Raw genomic sequence first — 15322 nt, forward strand, 5'->3', positions numbered from 1 at the left:
TAATGAATGGCCCGAAATTTTTTTGGTATAAATACCAACGTCATTAGAATTTAAAAATTATTAAAACTCATGGCTGCCGTAAAGCGTCTTGAGTGAAAAGTTAATTATTTTTCCCGTAACAAATTTATTTAATTTACTATAGAATTGTAGGATTCAACGGGGTTATTGTCAACGTCGTATATGTATAAGGCTAGACGATAAATTGGCAACTCTTTTTAGAGCCTGCATAAATGATATAAATATAAAACTCTTTAAAAATCAAAATATGCTACCACATTTGTAACCTGACTAGCTTTTTTACAAAAATAAGGGGCACACTTCGAATGATCGCCAAAAACACGAGTATGTGCTGGTGCATTTAAAATATCATCTATTGCGATATCAAAAAGAGGAATTTTTGCAATTTCCCTGATTTTATTGCAGAAATTTCGTTATATGTGATTACGACATTCAATTTTATCATTTATTTATTTATTTATTTTGTCATCGGCTACCGTTAAAACGAGATTTAGAAGAATACGAAAATTTAAGAAGATCTTTGTACAATACAATTCAAGATATGAAAGGGAATATCCATGTTTTTTGCAAAGTTAGACCACGAAACAACCAGAAATCGAAAGATGAATAGTCGCAAACACGCTTTAAAAATACAGAGTGACAAAACCTTTCAATGAATGAAATAGCCGAAAAACACTTTCATTACATAGAGCCGCAAAAACGTGTAAGATAACTAAGAGTGAAAACCAAGTGAAAGGAAAAGTCAAAGCAAAAACCATATCTAAACAGTAACGTACCTATGTACTTACAATTAGCAAATGTTTTCAAAATGTCGGCCGTAATTTCTAATAAAAACAAACCTGTGCCCTTCGTTGTAAATTGTGCCGAATCCTTGCAAAACTTGTTGCATTGTCCTGGATTGTCCTGGTGTTATGGCTATTAAAAACTTCGTTAGGTGTAAAACCCGCTTCATTGGCAAACAAAACTATTCACAAAAAAACTTGCCGGCGAATGTAATCGTTGCAATGCTTGCACCCGCTGACCATGATAGGGGTGCAACCGTTGCCCTTTAAGAGTGCGACATACCACAAATTAAGAAATCTGAAATTCACGAGCTACCTGCCGGGTACTTGTTGACGGGTTTGCTTCCAGTCTCGGGTTCGAGGTCTAACACCTGTGGTGTACGCTCTTGGCACCTGTCCACACGTCTCTGTCGAAAAGTACCATTTTCCCGTAGACGCTGTACAACAGCCAGAAATGTTGGCCAATTCGGAACACGACCTCCACGAGCAATACAGTTTTTAAGCCTATTAGGTGTTAGTTTTATAAATTTTGATGAACTTTTCTTATTAATTAAAGTTAAATATTAATAAAAAACAGATTGACTTAGGGGCAAGTCGGGTATATACGGCCACTTAAGGTAATTATTTTAGTATGACGAAATTAAAACGAAAAATATATTTCTTTTTATTTTAACTTAAAGCTTATACATTTCTGTAACAGTAAAAAAATAAGTAAACAAAATTCTGTCTTAATAATTAACATAAAAAAATAAAATCAAAATATAGCAGATTCAGCATCCGTGCAGGCTGCGTGTGCCCAATTTCCGCAACTATTGCAGCCATACCATAGCTCACCATCCTTACCAAATTCACTGCAGAAAATGCATACGTGCTCTTCAACTTCGCATTCTGTATAAACTTGCGGAATGTTTGAGCTGGAATTAGTCTTCATGTTTCTTTTGGTTTTGGTTTGTATCGCTATACGCTTTTTTGCTGTCTTCCTTTTGTCCACTTCTTCCTTGTTTCTTCTTTTTTTTTCACGTTCCTCTAAGTCAACTTTGTTGGGTGTGGCAGTAAAAATAATAGAACTCTTTTTTGACACTCTTCTAACTTTGGTAGATTTATCTTCTTTTCTTACTGGAGCAGGGCTTATTTCTGAAATAGGGACTTTACACACTACAGTCTTGTCGTTTGTAAAATCTTCATCATCAGATATTTCTGCTAACGCGACACTCTCATCTGAATCTGTAGAATCGCTCAATGTTCTCCTTTTATGCAGCAAAGCTGGTGGTTGCTGTTGAAGACCTGATGTAGAGGGTCTGTGTATATCTTGTGGTGGAGTAACATTGCCAGGAATGGGAGCATTCTCATTAGGCGGTGCAAAATCTTCATCAGGAAATATATTTTTATCAAAAGGAAAAATTCCTGTCGACTGAAAGCCTTTTACAGCCTTTTCTATTGTAGCTACACGACCGTAAGCTTTGGTAAACAAGGATGCCACGTTGTCTTGTAAAATTTTTTCATAAGAATTCATCTTCAAAAAGACACCACATTCCTGATTGTATGCACTTTTCAGTGGCCCGTAGAATGTCACGTCCAGAGGCTGCATTCTGTGGGACGTATGTGGAGGAAGAGATACGACAACAATGCCGTTTTCCTTGCAGAAATCAAAGGCTTTTAATGTTGTGTGGGTTAAGTGGTTGTCCATGATTAGTAGTACGGGGTTAGCAATTGCAGAATTGGTATGTTTAGAGAAATGAACTAACCATTCGTAGAATAGGTCCTCCGTTATCCATCCGGATTTTGAACATTTGTAAATTGATCCAGGGGGTCCATCTTTACACAGATGTGGCGGTAAACGTTGTCTTGGATAAATAAATAATGGGGGAATATAGTTTCCTGTTGCACTCATTGCACATACCACCGTAATATTTTTCCCCCTTTCTCCGCTTGTAATGGCACCCAACCTTCTCATTTTTTTTGCAGCCAACACCTTTTGGGGTACGTGAACGTTGGTGATGCCGGTCTCATCTACATTGTATATTTTTTCCGGAGTAAATTTATATTTTTCGTAAACAGCTTCAAGATCAGTGAAAAATTTTTGAACATCAGTTTTATTGAATGCATTTATCCGGTTTAGTGAAGTCGGTTCTGGCTTTCTTAAAGACATGTCATTATTTCGACGTAGAAATCCGTAATACCAGTCTTTTCCTGCTAGTTTAGTCACAGTGTTAAAGGGATGTTTTATACTATTTTTTTCAGCAAACTCGTAACACGTACGTCGTAGTTCCAGTTTTGTCAAACCATAAAACATTGCCAACATCTTAACATGATTCGCTATTTCTGATTCTATTTCTTTGGTAAAAACGGTACGTCGACCCATCCTAGATGTTGAAGTGCCTTGTTTCAGTTTATCCCATAGAGTCGAGTAAGGAACATTGAATTGACTTGCCGCTTTTCGCACTCCTAGTCCAACATCTTTCACGGCGTTTATTGCTCTCTTCATGTTATCTTCCTCCCAACTATTCCTTCCCGTCTTCCGTTTATATTTCTGTGGCATTCTACAAACAATCTTACATTAATTCGCTTGTCTAAGAGTTGCGGGTAATCCCGGCCGGTGTGGCCGGTATTGCCCGTTCTGCACACTTGCAATAGATTTTAACCTGTACAAAATTATTGTACCTTATATTTTGCGTTTTAATGACACATGATAATTTAACATGTACATAAGCTTGACTGAACTAAAGCAAAGTATTATAAATGAAATAGTTTTTGAGCTTACCTTAGTTTTCAGCCGGCAAAACTTATAGCAGAATTGAACATTTTACAATTTAATTGATACTATCGACATCTCACGTCGTAGCGCCGTAACTACCAATCAGATATTGTCATTTCCTCATTCCCAACACACCCATTGAGAAAAAATGCAGAAATCTGTTATAAAACTGTAAATATTCGGGTGATCGCGATTTCCCCCTGACCGCCATTACCCGACTTGCCCCTACTATTTGCTTGGTCAGATTCAGCTCCTGACCTTTGAGCGAAGTAATCTCATCTTTGTGTGAATTAATCTCATCTTTGTGCGAAATAATCTGACGTTGAAGTGCAATGTTGTCATTTTTATGTGCATTCAAATTTCTGGTTCTCTTTTAAGATTCTTAATTTTATTATTCCGTTTGGTCAAGGCAGTCTCTGCAGCTTTCAGTGACATCATATATTTTGGTAGCTTTTCTTCGTTCTTCTGGATTTGGTTCTGAAGTTTTGTTATTGCTTTCAATGTGTTCACTCAATTCTCCTAACTGCTTTCCAATACATCTACGGTTTTTTCCACTTCATCTTGCAATTTCTCAAGTTCAGTCACATTTTTTCTCAATCATCTCTTTATATTTTTTTCCTGACAAATAAAAAAAATAAATAAAAAAAACATTTATAGCCATCCAGTATGTTACACAATTTCTTCAAATTAAAATTTATTATATCTAGAAACACTCAAAAATATTTTCACAAAAAAAATTCTTCCTTCTAATTTCACACAACCATTATTCCTGGAAGAATTCGACGTACTTGATTTCAGTGATAGGGAAAGCCTCTATAATGGCCTTCGCAAGTTTACGTTCCTGCGGAGTGAAATAGCGAGTGACTACGACTTATAATTTGTATTTAATAAATAATTATTATGTAATATGAGTTTCCTTTTTTGTAAATTTCTCCAAAGGGCAGCAAAGTGGTTCACTAATTTATCAAAGAAGCGCTTCGGGGATTTTCGCACACAGGCGCTCGCCAAGGTCGGCGCGGCACTGTCAGTATTTATCTTGTTGAATAACTCCATGGCAATTCCTAGAAGTCCTAGAACCTCGCTGAAGTCCAATTGCTGGTTCCGTAAAGCCTCTTGCATTCTTACAGAACATGCGTCACCTGATTGCAACATGAGTGCCCTATTTTCATTGCGAAACTTTTTTTTTGTCCTTTATAACTTCTATGGACTGTTCAAAACGTTCGCAGATACTGCGGATATGGAGGCACTGAGTGACTCGTAAATATTCTGTTTTACATTTTTCTAACCCCTAATTTAACACTTCGGCTCAGGAGATAATCATCAATTGAAACGAAAGAGTGAGTGAAAATGTTTTTGTGTTTCAAAACAGTTTTTTTTTTTAAGAAAGAAGCCATCGGGCTGTTCTAATACTAACAGAGTACATCCTCTATCCCAAATTATGGTATACTATAAAGGAATTCTTAGCAGGAAAGAGAGCAATAAGATTTGAGAAGAGAGTGATAGAGAGAGGAGAGTGTAGAATTTTGCAAGAGTGTCTGAAAGAAAAAAGGAAAAAAATAGGAAAAGGGGTATGGAAAGAGAGGGAGGCAAATGGCAAAATGGGTATGCAGGAGCGGAGATAGAAAGAATGCGAGAGGGAGGCAGAGCAATGACAGATGAATTGGTGCAGAGAGACAGAGATGTGCAAGTGCAGGAAAGGAGAACGAGAATTAGGGAATCTAGGTACAATGGGAAGTATGAAAAAATAATAAAAATAATAATAATAAGAACTACCAAAGTACCTAGGAAGAGAGAGTAGAAAGGAGCGAGTGATAATAGCAAGATTTAGGTGTGGAAATGAGGAGAGAGAGATTAAATATTGGAATGAGGATAGGATTAGAGTGTGCAGGATGTGTGGAGAAAAAAAGGAGACGATAGAGCATTTGTTGAATGAATGCGTAGAATTGAGAGAGAGATGAGAGTAGAGAAGAAATGTTGAATGAGGATGGAAGAGGGATCGAATGGATGAAGAAGGTTGAGTGGAGAAGAAGGACAATATGTGGGGAGGGACAATTGCTAATTTGTTAATTGGTTATTGGTTTTGAATCACTGTTTTATTTATTTAGTTAGCTTAGTTTTTAGTTATGTACATATTATATTATAAGTTAGTGGAAATGTCAAAAAATTGGGTAACTTCGTAAACCTGTATAGGTACCAAATATACCTACATACAATACCTATAAAGGAATTCTTTTTTTTTTTCGATACATTTTATTGAAACAACTTTAACTGAACTTAAACAATATTTAAACATATTTTGAGTCGAAATTCAAATAAACTAATTAATTTATAATAAATAATATAATGTTTAATAAATATATAAATGTTGCAATAAGAACAGTAAAATTCCATTGCGCTGGTTACAAGTCAATTGCTTAGTTTTTCGGTCCCTTCTTACACACGAACCATTATTTTCGTCAAAACGGGTGTGATTTTGATTGTGTACTCTTTTTGCTTTTTTCCACTGACAGCAACAAAATGTCATTCGCTTACGAAGGGGTTCTCGTGTTCCTTCACTTTTTAGGACATCCTCATGGCCATTTCGAAGGGAGGCTCCCTCAGCATCGGGAGTTTGGTTTTCCGGTGCAGTTGATCGTTGCGGACGAACCAAGGGGTGTTGAGGGCCTTTCGGAGGAATTCATTTTGGAGCTGCAGCTTGTAGAGTTGTGCGTCAGAGACATAACCACAGGCGGCCGAGGCGTAAGTGATCGTGAAGGGGATAACAGATTTATATAGCACCAGCTTGTTCTTGATTGTCATCTTGTTTCTTTTACAGGTCAGGGATGACAGTTGGCCTATCACCATTTTTCCTTTTCCTACGGCGTAGTCGACGTGTGGGATAAACGTGAGTCTTTTGTCGATGACAACTTCCAAGTATTTTATTTGGTCTTTCCAAGGGATGTCTTCTTCAAACATGTGTACCCGTCCGTCAGGCGCTACGCGTCAGCGTGTTATCAGGATTCAGGACGGCTGAATTCTTCTCTGGATTTACTTCGATCCTCCACGTCTCCAGGGCGTTTGCGGCTTCCTGCAGGTAAACAGTTGCCATTCTTGGCTATTTTAATAACATGAAAGAACACCACAAGCGGCACAATCACAATCATTATTATGTGTTAAAACTCCACTTTCTTTATCGGTTCCAGGTCAGAGGAAGAGACGTCCCAAGCGGCAGTAAATATAACATGAAAGACCACACTACAGGACAAGGAAAGATTTGCAAGGTAACCATCAGCTCTGCGATACTCCACTGAGAAATCTTTGACGGCGGGTCCCAGCAGCGGTCAAAATATCTACAGCAACTTGAACAAAGAGCACCCTTTTTGGGAGCCTTGGGAGATTTGAGTGAATCGTAAGATAAACCAAACAAACAACAAACAAAATTTTATTGATAGATATGAGAAGAGGAAGAGGAAGTGGTAAACAACATAAATGGAAGCCGCCTTAAAATATTTCCGCGTATGTATTTTGATTACACCTTGTATATACTCATATGGCGAAAATGTAAATATTTTAGCATATTTTATACTTGTAGTAAGTAAGTAATAAATGTATAAACATAATCTTTTCTTTTCTGCTTTTCTTATTTACATCTAATGAACAACGTGTTAGACACATTTTGTTATTGTTAGCGATTAGTTTAAATGTGTCGCCAATCAGAACCCGTAATCCACCAAGACATTTGAAGATGATTCGCACTGGCTGAAATTCCGTATTTAAATTTAAAATTCACCTGATTCCGGGCCGTGGTCGACTGTAATAGTAAAGCAAATGAAAATGAAATGGCAAAAAAAGCCACAACGAAAACGATTACCACACAAGAAATTTGACACTGACATTGAATTGTATCGAAAAAACGGATAAACACTTCTTTACATTATTCACAGTAAGTTGTCCTTGATGCCTGTGCCCTCCGCACCACTGATGCACGGATCCTTGAAGAAATAGTAGGTAACCAAGAATCAATATTGCTGAATCAAATTCATAATGAAAATCGAAATCTTTTTGAAACACATTCATTACATTTAACAAAGTAAAAATGTACCAAGCAAAGTTAACGAATATAAAAAAAAGAAAAGAAACCCCATGACAAAAATGTAAAACTAAAAACAAATTTTTGTAGAAATCTTTGTACAGGATGATTCAAGTTTTACCGCCCGCAGAATAAATCCTATTAAAAATTAAAAAACGCTAGGGTTACATTCCCTTGATATAAGGCCTCAAATGTGTGCAATCAATTTTTTTCCTGTATCACTTCATTCAGAGCTATAAAATTGAAAAAATCGAGTTTGAACAAAAAAAAAAATTTCGTACACGCTCATAATTCATAATAATTAATTCAAAGAACATGAAATTCGCATCAAAAGAAAATTATTAGTTTTTGAATTATTCCAATTTTAACATTCAGCGAAAAATGATCAAGATTTACAACTACATGTCATAAATAAATACCTCATTGTTTGTAAACAGGCAACAAACATCTGTTGAAAAATTTGCTAGTAATTCTTAAGTCCATAAATAACCCATGTCGACCTGTTTTGTGAAAGTGACCTCCCAATTTAATAAAATCATTTTGGCACTTTAATATCAAATTCCATTTATTTCAAAAACCAGCGATGTTTTCATGATTTTAATGACACCAAATTTTTCCTAAATATTTGAAGGGACTCTCAGTGAAAAATTATGTAAATTAATGTAGCAGTTATTAAATTAAAACGAAATATTTACTTGTTTCATTAAAAATTTTTAAATTTCTACAGAATGTTCTGCAGCGATACACAATCATTTCTGAATTTTTTTCACTTTCACTTCGGAAATTTCTTGCAAGAATCTAACTTCCGCATCAATACAAAAAATATCAAATTCATCTCTCTCCCCCACCACTCCGGTTCATCAATGTTACTGTATACAGGATTATTCACGTAAGACGACGAGCCCGACCAGGTAAAAATGCAACCCAAAAGGCAATTTACAAAGCAATCTGGATCCATATTACATTATCCGGAATTATCATAATGCACATAAAACATAGACAGCTTTTAACGTCAGCCTAATGAATGAATGTCAAGTTCTGACAGAAAAATGCATCTCTCAACAAAGTGTGATTTAATAACAATAATAAGCATTTAAAATCACAAAAGTAATGGGTAAGTAGGATCATATCGGTTCTGTCATCGTTCGAAAACCTTTTCAAATAGGTACTAAATATGAACGAAAAATGCAATGACAGATATACCTTTCAAATTAATAGAATACCTACTTGGATTCCTGATTTAATTTTTAAATACCAAAACACAATGAATTGTAAAGTGTATTTTGGGTTGCATTTTTACCTGGTCAGGCTCGTCATCTTATGTGAATAACTCTGTATACAGGCTGTGATCAAAATACACAGAAAAATTTAAACCCGTAGCCGTAAGTAGGTACTGAATACTCTCGCGTCAATGGAAAAATATGAGTTTTTTGAAAAAAGTAGGAATACGTGAACAAATGGCATGGCAATTTAGACAATAAATTGTGGACACGCCACTGTCATGGTTTCATAGTAGAAATCAAAAAAGCAATAGCAAAGAAAAAGACACCAGAATTTTTCATTTTACGTGTTATTTTATTTGCCGATGAGGCAGGATTCACTGGAAACTGTGTTTTTAATGTACATAACACGCACGTGTGGAGTGATGAAAATGGGAAAATGCTATTCGTTCTGCCCGTCATCAACAACAATTTTCGGTTAACGTTTGGGCAGGAATTGTTCGCGATAATTTAATTGGACCACACATTTTACCGAATCATTTAAATGGTGAAGAATACTTTCGATTTTTGAGTGATACTTTACTTGAATTGCTGGACGAAGTGACCTTAGACATCATGCAAGGAATGAGGTATTTGCATGATTGGCGCGCCACCACATACTCTCCAAGTTACGCTGTGGTTGAACCAAAACTACCCTGAAAGGTGGAATGGACGAAACGGTCCAATGCTTTGGCCACCAAGATCTCCGGATTTAAATCCTTGTGATTTTTTTTTATAGGGGCATTAGAACAGCCGATAAATTGGGTAGAAAAATGAACTGAACGAGTGTGGCAGTCGCAATTTGCCAAATTCCGGGAAGATCATAAAGTCTTCAGCTTTCACTTCCTCTCTTCGACGCGCTTCTTTTCAACCCAAAAAATGTATACCTCACCATTTCAGTTTTCAAAAAAATCCCAAAATACTAAAAACTGTTTATTTTTTGATTTTTTTTTAAGTGTGTTGCCTACTCTACTCTCCATTTCAAATTATGTGATTTAGGTCATATCAAATACTGTTTTATAAAATATACATATTGTAAGTGTAGTTTGCATAGCAAGGAATTATCTGTATGTACATATGATGTACGGAGTAGGTATGTACAGTCGTGGCCGTTGAAAACTAAGACACTTTGACAACGCCAAAATTTTGACTTTGTAAATGGGATTGAAAGTGAAGTTTCTCAAAATGCCATTCAAACATAAATCAGAGGTGTAGAACATAAAATTTATTGCAAAAATAATTCATGTTAATTCAACTTTAGAACCAAACGGACTATCTCGTGATGACGGAAAACGCCCTGATGGAAAGGTCAACCTTTGGTTTGGGACGTTACTGTCGTAGATACACTTGCAGACAGTTACGTATTGAAAACATCTGAAGTCTCAGGTTTTGCCGCTGAAATGGCTTGCAAACGCAAACATAACAAATATAGTTCAATTATTTCGTCAAACTACATATTTAAAGGTTTAGCCTTTGAAACCTTAGGCCATTGGTGCAAAGAAACAATAGATTTCATTAATGTCATCGGAGACCGACTTATGGCGGAATCAGGGGATTCAAAATCTAAGAAATTCCTTTTTGAGAGGATTTCCCTTGCCATTTAACGTGGAAACGCTGCAAGCATTCGGGGCACTTTTCCAGATTCCGCATTATTATCGGAAATTTTCGCATTGTAAATTAAAAATATTATTTAATAAATATTTATTTAATATTCTTGAAATAATTATTAAACAAAATAACGAAACTGTAGTAATCAATATTTTATTTGAGCACCATCGGCATCTATCACCTTTTGAAGGCCTCTTGGGTCTTGGCATCGACAGTACTATTATACTTCCTCAACATACCTACTCTATCGGAATTTGATGCCATGTGTTCGCAATACTTTGTACCAATTCTTGCCGGTCGGCACATTGTTCACTAGAAAAAATTCTCTAATAATAATAACACTATGCCACATTTTTCACTTTTTTTTTTCTAACATTGACTAAAATACCTGTATTCCATTTAATTTTGTTCAGAAAATTAAAAAATGATCACCAAAATACGAGCCCTAACAACAAAATGTTCGGACAAGCATTGTTTTATTAGTGAAGAAGGCAGAAAGTAAAAATTTGAAAGAAATAACTTCCTTTTTTTTTAAGTATACCGTAGAGTTTAATGTGAAAAATAATATACCACAGTAGATACTGAACATCATTGAATATAATAAACATTACAATAACTAATAATCAAAATGAAACAATTAAAACAGAAAAACTTGGCAACTAAATGTTCGGACAAAATGCTGTTTTACAAACTTAATATTCAGTTACGTCCCCTTTTGCTTTTATGACTGCCTGAATCCTGGCGGGCATAGTTTTTACTAGATCCCCACAAAATTCTGGGGTAAAACTGGCCCATATTTTTTCAATTTGATTTTTTAAATCCTGAATTGTTCTCTGTGGGTAATTTCTTAAATAGCTTTTCATTTTGTGCCAAAGAGTTTCGATGACATTTAGGTCCGGACTATTTGAAGGCCATGAAAGAACATTTATGTTATGTTCACCGAACCATTTTTTAGTTGTTTTCGCGGTGTGACATGCTGCCCCATCTTGTTGGAAAATAAAATCATCTTGAGGATACAAAACTGAAGAGTCGATAATAAACTATTTTGTAAAATTTCTTGGTATTTTTCTGCATTTACCGTACCCTCAATAAATTGATATTTCCCCAAACCTCTTGCAGACATGCATCCCCAAATCATCACACTTTTCGGAAACTTCACAGTTCTTTTTAGGCAGTCTTTATGAAACGCTTCTTCTTTTGAACGAATGACTCTTTTTCAATAATCTCCCACAGAGACGTCGAATTTTGATTTATCACTAAAAACAACTTTACTCCAGTCTTCATCCGTCCGTTTTACTTTTGATTGGGCCCAGAGTAGTCTGTTCTTCTTTTGTTTTTCCGTCAGTAGTGGCTTTTCCTTGGCCTAAATAAAAATGATTTTGTACTCACAAAATTTTGCTTACTTTTGTACCTTGTAAAAGCTTAGTCCAGACTTATGAATCCATTTTCGGCAACACTCTCGCGATAAATTAGTGCCAGACTCGTCATTCCATTGGGCAGTGATATCCCGCAAAGTATTTCTTCGATTTTTTTTTACAAATCTTAATTAAATTTCTTTGAGAACGTTGGGTAACAATTCTCGGTCTTCCTGGACTTTTTCCTTTAACCTTCAGTTCTCCAGTTTCGGCATATTTTTTTATAATATCACCTACTGTAGACTTGGGCACGTCCAAATCATTTGCCATAATTCGAACAGTTTGTCCTTGGCAGTATTTTTTAATGATAATTTCACGTATTTTAACGTTTGTTGCAAATCCACGACCCATTACAGTTCAAAACTCTCAATTTTTTACTTAAATTAAATCAAAAATATTATAATTGTTACGTACGCAAGAGGTACCAGTTACTTTAACTGTCAAAATAAGCAACTTTTTTCCAGAGCCTACTAAAAAAAATACAAATATGCATTTTGTCCGAACATTTAGTTGCCAACATTTACTTGTCAAATTTAAACATTTTGTTTTAAAATATGAGATGTATACGTAATACACAAGTAAAATTGTCTTTTTGTAACAGAAAAATATTATCTTTATCCTCTACATCAATTCGTAATGCATTATTAAATTTCTACTAACTACAGCAATACTTTTTGTGTCTTTAGTATATTTGTCCGAACATTTAGTTGTTAGGGCTCGTACTCCATCACGTCAGGTTTTTTTGTTTTCATATTTAAAGAGTGGTCGGAATAATCCGTAGTAATAACTCATATTCACGATATAGACTGAACTAAAAAAATTTATTACATGTTATCTAATATGTATTAAACTACACAAAATTTAACACTAGATAATAAGTTGAACACAAACTTAACAAGGAAATATTTTCAAGAATTTCGTTTTTCTCTTTTATGAGGAGTAAAGTCTTCCTTTTCCAGAAACCAGCAGGAGTTCCTCATCATTGTCGAATCCCATCTACCTTGATACCTTATTTCCATGACGCTGATATCTTGATGAAAACGCTCCCCTTGTTCATCATTTACAGCCCCTAAGTTTTGTGGAAAGAAGTAAAATTTATGAGTGCAGAAAATGCACTTTCAGAGACATTCGGCAGCCAAGTGTTTTATAATTTTCCAACAATTTGTATAAATATGGAACAGACTACTTGCTTAAACGGAGAATAAATTGATCTGCGATTACAAATCAGTAGTAAAGGATCAAATTTAAATTTATTTCGCATAATAATGCGCTAGGTTAACGTTTATCAAAAAAAAATATTACTCAAAAATGTGACGTGTTGAGGGTTTTTATTTTTACCATTATAAGTCAAATGGCATGTTTTAAGACTGTTACTAAAAATTACGCTTGTTAGAAAAAATTACATTTGCCCAAAAGTTATCGTCATTTAAGTATTGATGGGCAAAACGCAGTCTTTCCCTTTTGTTTGCAACAGTCAAAACAATTTTGTTAGCCGTAGCTCGTATTGCAGTGCATTTTTCTCTTAGGAAGTTGACTAACAACGCATCATCATTACCCTGTGATACCTTCATTCTTCCGGTGCCTTGCTTTGTTCTGATGGTCCCAGTTTGTTCAAATTTACGTTTTGCCACAATATTTTTAGCCACATTAATTTCTCTCGCTATGGCCCTTATACTCACACCGTCCCTCAGTATCGTGGTGATAACACTTTTTTGCAAATCAGATAGGTACCTAATTGCGGCATTTCAAAAGTTACGCATGACTCTGATCTAATATGTCAAAAACTGACAGTGACTGTATAATCCTTGATGGAAACCCTATTTACGCCAATCAAATTTCGGAATTTAGGTATAGAGTGTTTAAATCTTCCTGTCTGAGATTTCAACAGCCGCGACTGTATATGTAATAGCGTGGCGGTGTGGATTGCATTGTAAAACTAAAACCAGAAAATCATTGTATTATATTTCTAAAAAATAATCTCTCCAAACTAAAAACCAAAAGTCTTAAATATGCACGTTATAAAAAATTGGAAAGAGTAAAAAGCCCTAAACAAATACCATCGAAAAGACCAAAATAATTATGTAAATGGATAAATTGATTTGGCCAAATATGATAATCAGAGAAAAAAATTAAATTTAGTTTTTCCTGTGATGTTCTTCTGGAAAATTTCTGATCAAAGTTCATTTGCTAATACAACTCATCGGTAACATATACTTGTTTAAAAATGTCATACCTTCATATTTATCAATTGAATATAGTGTTCAAGAACGATGAATAAGTTCCGACACACCTTAGAAACAGCATTTACTGTTCGGGAAGCCAACACTTCGGACGCATTTTTACATCTGAACAAATTTTAAAACGATTCCAGTTTTAAAACATGGAAGATCAACGTGTAAGTAACTCTATTTAACTTTGAATTACTTCTTAACATTCTGTTAATATTTTTAATATTTTACCCATTTTTTCTCATAACTTTTTCACATTCTATTGTTCTTGGACCTTTTTAGATTTCTAGTAGGTACAATCTCCATTTTTCTTTTCTTTTATTTAATCTTGCTTTTTGCTGATGATTACATTTTGAAATGCAGGAATCCCCCGAAGATCGCAAGAGGAAGAGGCAGGCCGAGCGTTCTAAAGAGGAGGAGATGAGAAAGCAGAAGGAGCGTCGTAGACAAGATGAACGTAGAAAGCACGAAGAACGTCGCTGGCATGAAGAGCGTAAAAGATACGAAGAGAGAAAGCGCCAGGAGGAGAGAAGATGGCAGGAGGAACAAGAGGCTCAAAGAAGAGTTGATGAGCACAAGAAGGAAGAAGAAAAGAACAAAAAACACTAGTATACTTTTGGTCAATTCCCATTTTTTGTGACTTCATTCAGTAATGTAGTAGCAGTTTAACTAATAAAAATTTCCTATTCGGAATATTGGTTTCATTTTGAAAATTAAGGTCCAGATACGTTGTTATAAAAATAAATTTTAAGGAGTGGCTTCTCCGTCCAGGTGGACTTTTGAAAAAAAAATGTCAACTCCTCGATTGCTTAAGGCTGTTTGTTGCCTACTGGTTGGCCAAGCAAAGGTAAAGTTGGCTAAACGGATTTTAATTATTTTTCCACAGTCTTATGTTTGAAGCTATGGTGAGCATATTTTTTGTTAAACATTAACATATCTCATGGGGGGACTCTCTGTTTTTTGAAAAATCGCTTCATTCTTTTAAAAAAAATTAATGTTTTTCAATAATTTCCCTTTTTTTTGCTGAATTTTTCATTTTGAGGCGATTTAAAAAGTGCATTGGATTCAGAAGAACGCATCTCATGGGGGGACTGTCTCAGTTTTTGGAAAAACAACTTAGATTGGAAGAAAAAAAATAAACAAAAGATTCAACAAAACGGGCAGCCCACTATACTTCTCAGTGACGTG

At 35.2% G+C, this 15322-nt stretch overlaps 1 protein-coding gene and 1 long non-coding RNA gene across 6 annotated transcripts in view; both read left to right on the plus strand.

Moving 5' to 3' along the window:
* LOC138139998 (uncharacterized) overlaps nucleotides 1-7154 on the plus strand; it is a 28363-nt gene extending 21209 nt beyond the window's left edge. Inside the window, exons 1-4 of one of the 5 annotated variants that reach the window (XR_011162422.1) lie at nucleotides 5158-6294; nucleotides 6371-6439; nucleotides 6492-6628; nucleotides 6738-7154. This is a non-coding gene — a long non-coding RNA (uncharacterized lncRNA). Of the gene's footprint in view, nucleotides 1-5157; nucleotides 6629-6737 lie in introns of those variants that run through there. The other 4 variants (XR_011162420.1, XR_011162419.1, XR_011162421.1 and 1 more) reach the window with 4 other exon arrangements.
* A 6990-nt stretch (nucleotides 7155-14144) lies between these two features.
* Nucleotides 14145-14827, plus strand: LOC138140303 (matrix metalloproteinase-2-like). The gene is made up of 2 exons (XM_069061243.1): nucleotides 14145-14301; nucleotides 14498-14827. Exons 1-2 carry the CDS (start codon nucleotides 14287-14289, stop codon nucleotides 14741-14743), a joined length of 261 nt encoding a protein of 86 aa, XP_068917344.1. The 5' UTR covers nucleotides 14145-14286; the 3' UTR covers nucleotides 14744-14827.
* The last annotated feature ends 495 nt before the right edge of the window (nucleotides 14828-15322 follow it).

The sequence above is a fragment of the Tenebrio molitor genome, chromosome X (assembly GCF_963966145.1).
Source record: "Tenebrio molitor chromosome X, icTenMoli1.1, whole genome shotgun sequence".
Taxonomy (NCBI): Eukaryota; Metazoa; Arthropoda; class Insecta; order Coleoptera; family Tenebrionidae; genus Tenebrio; species Tenebrio molitor.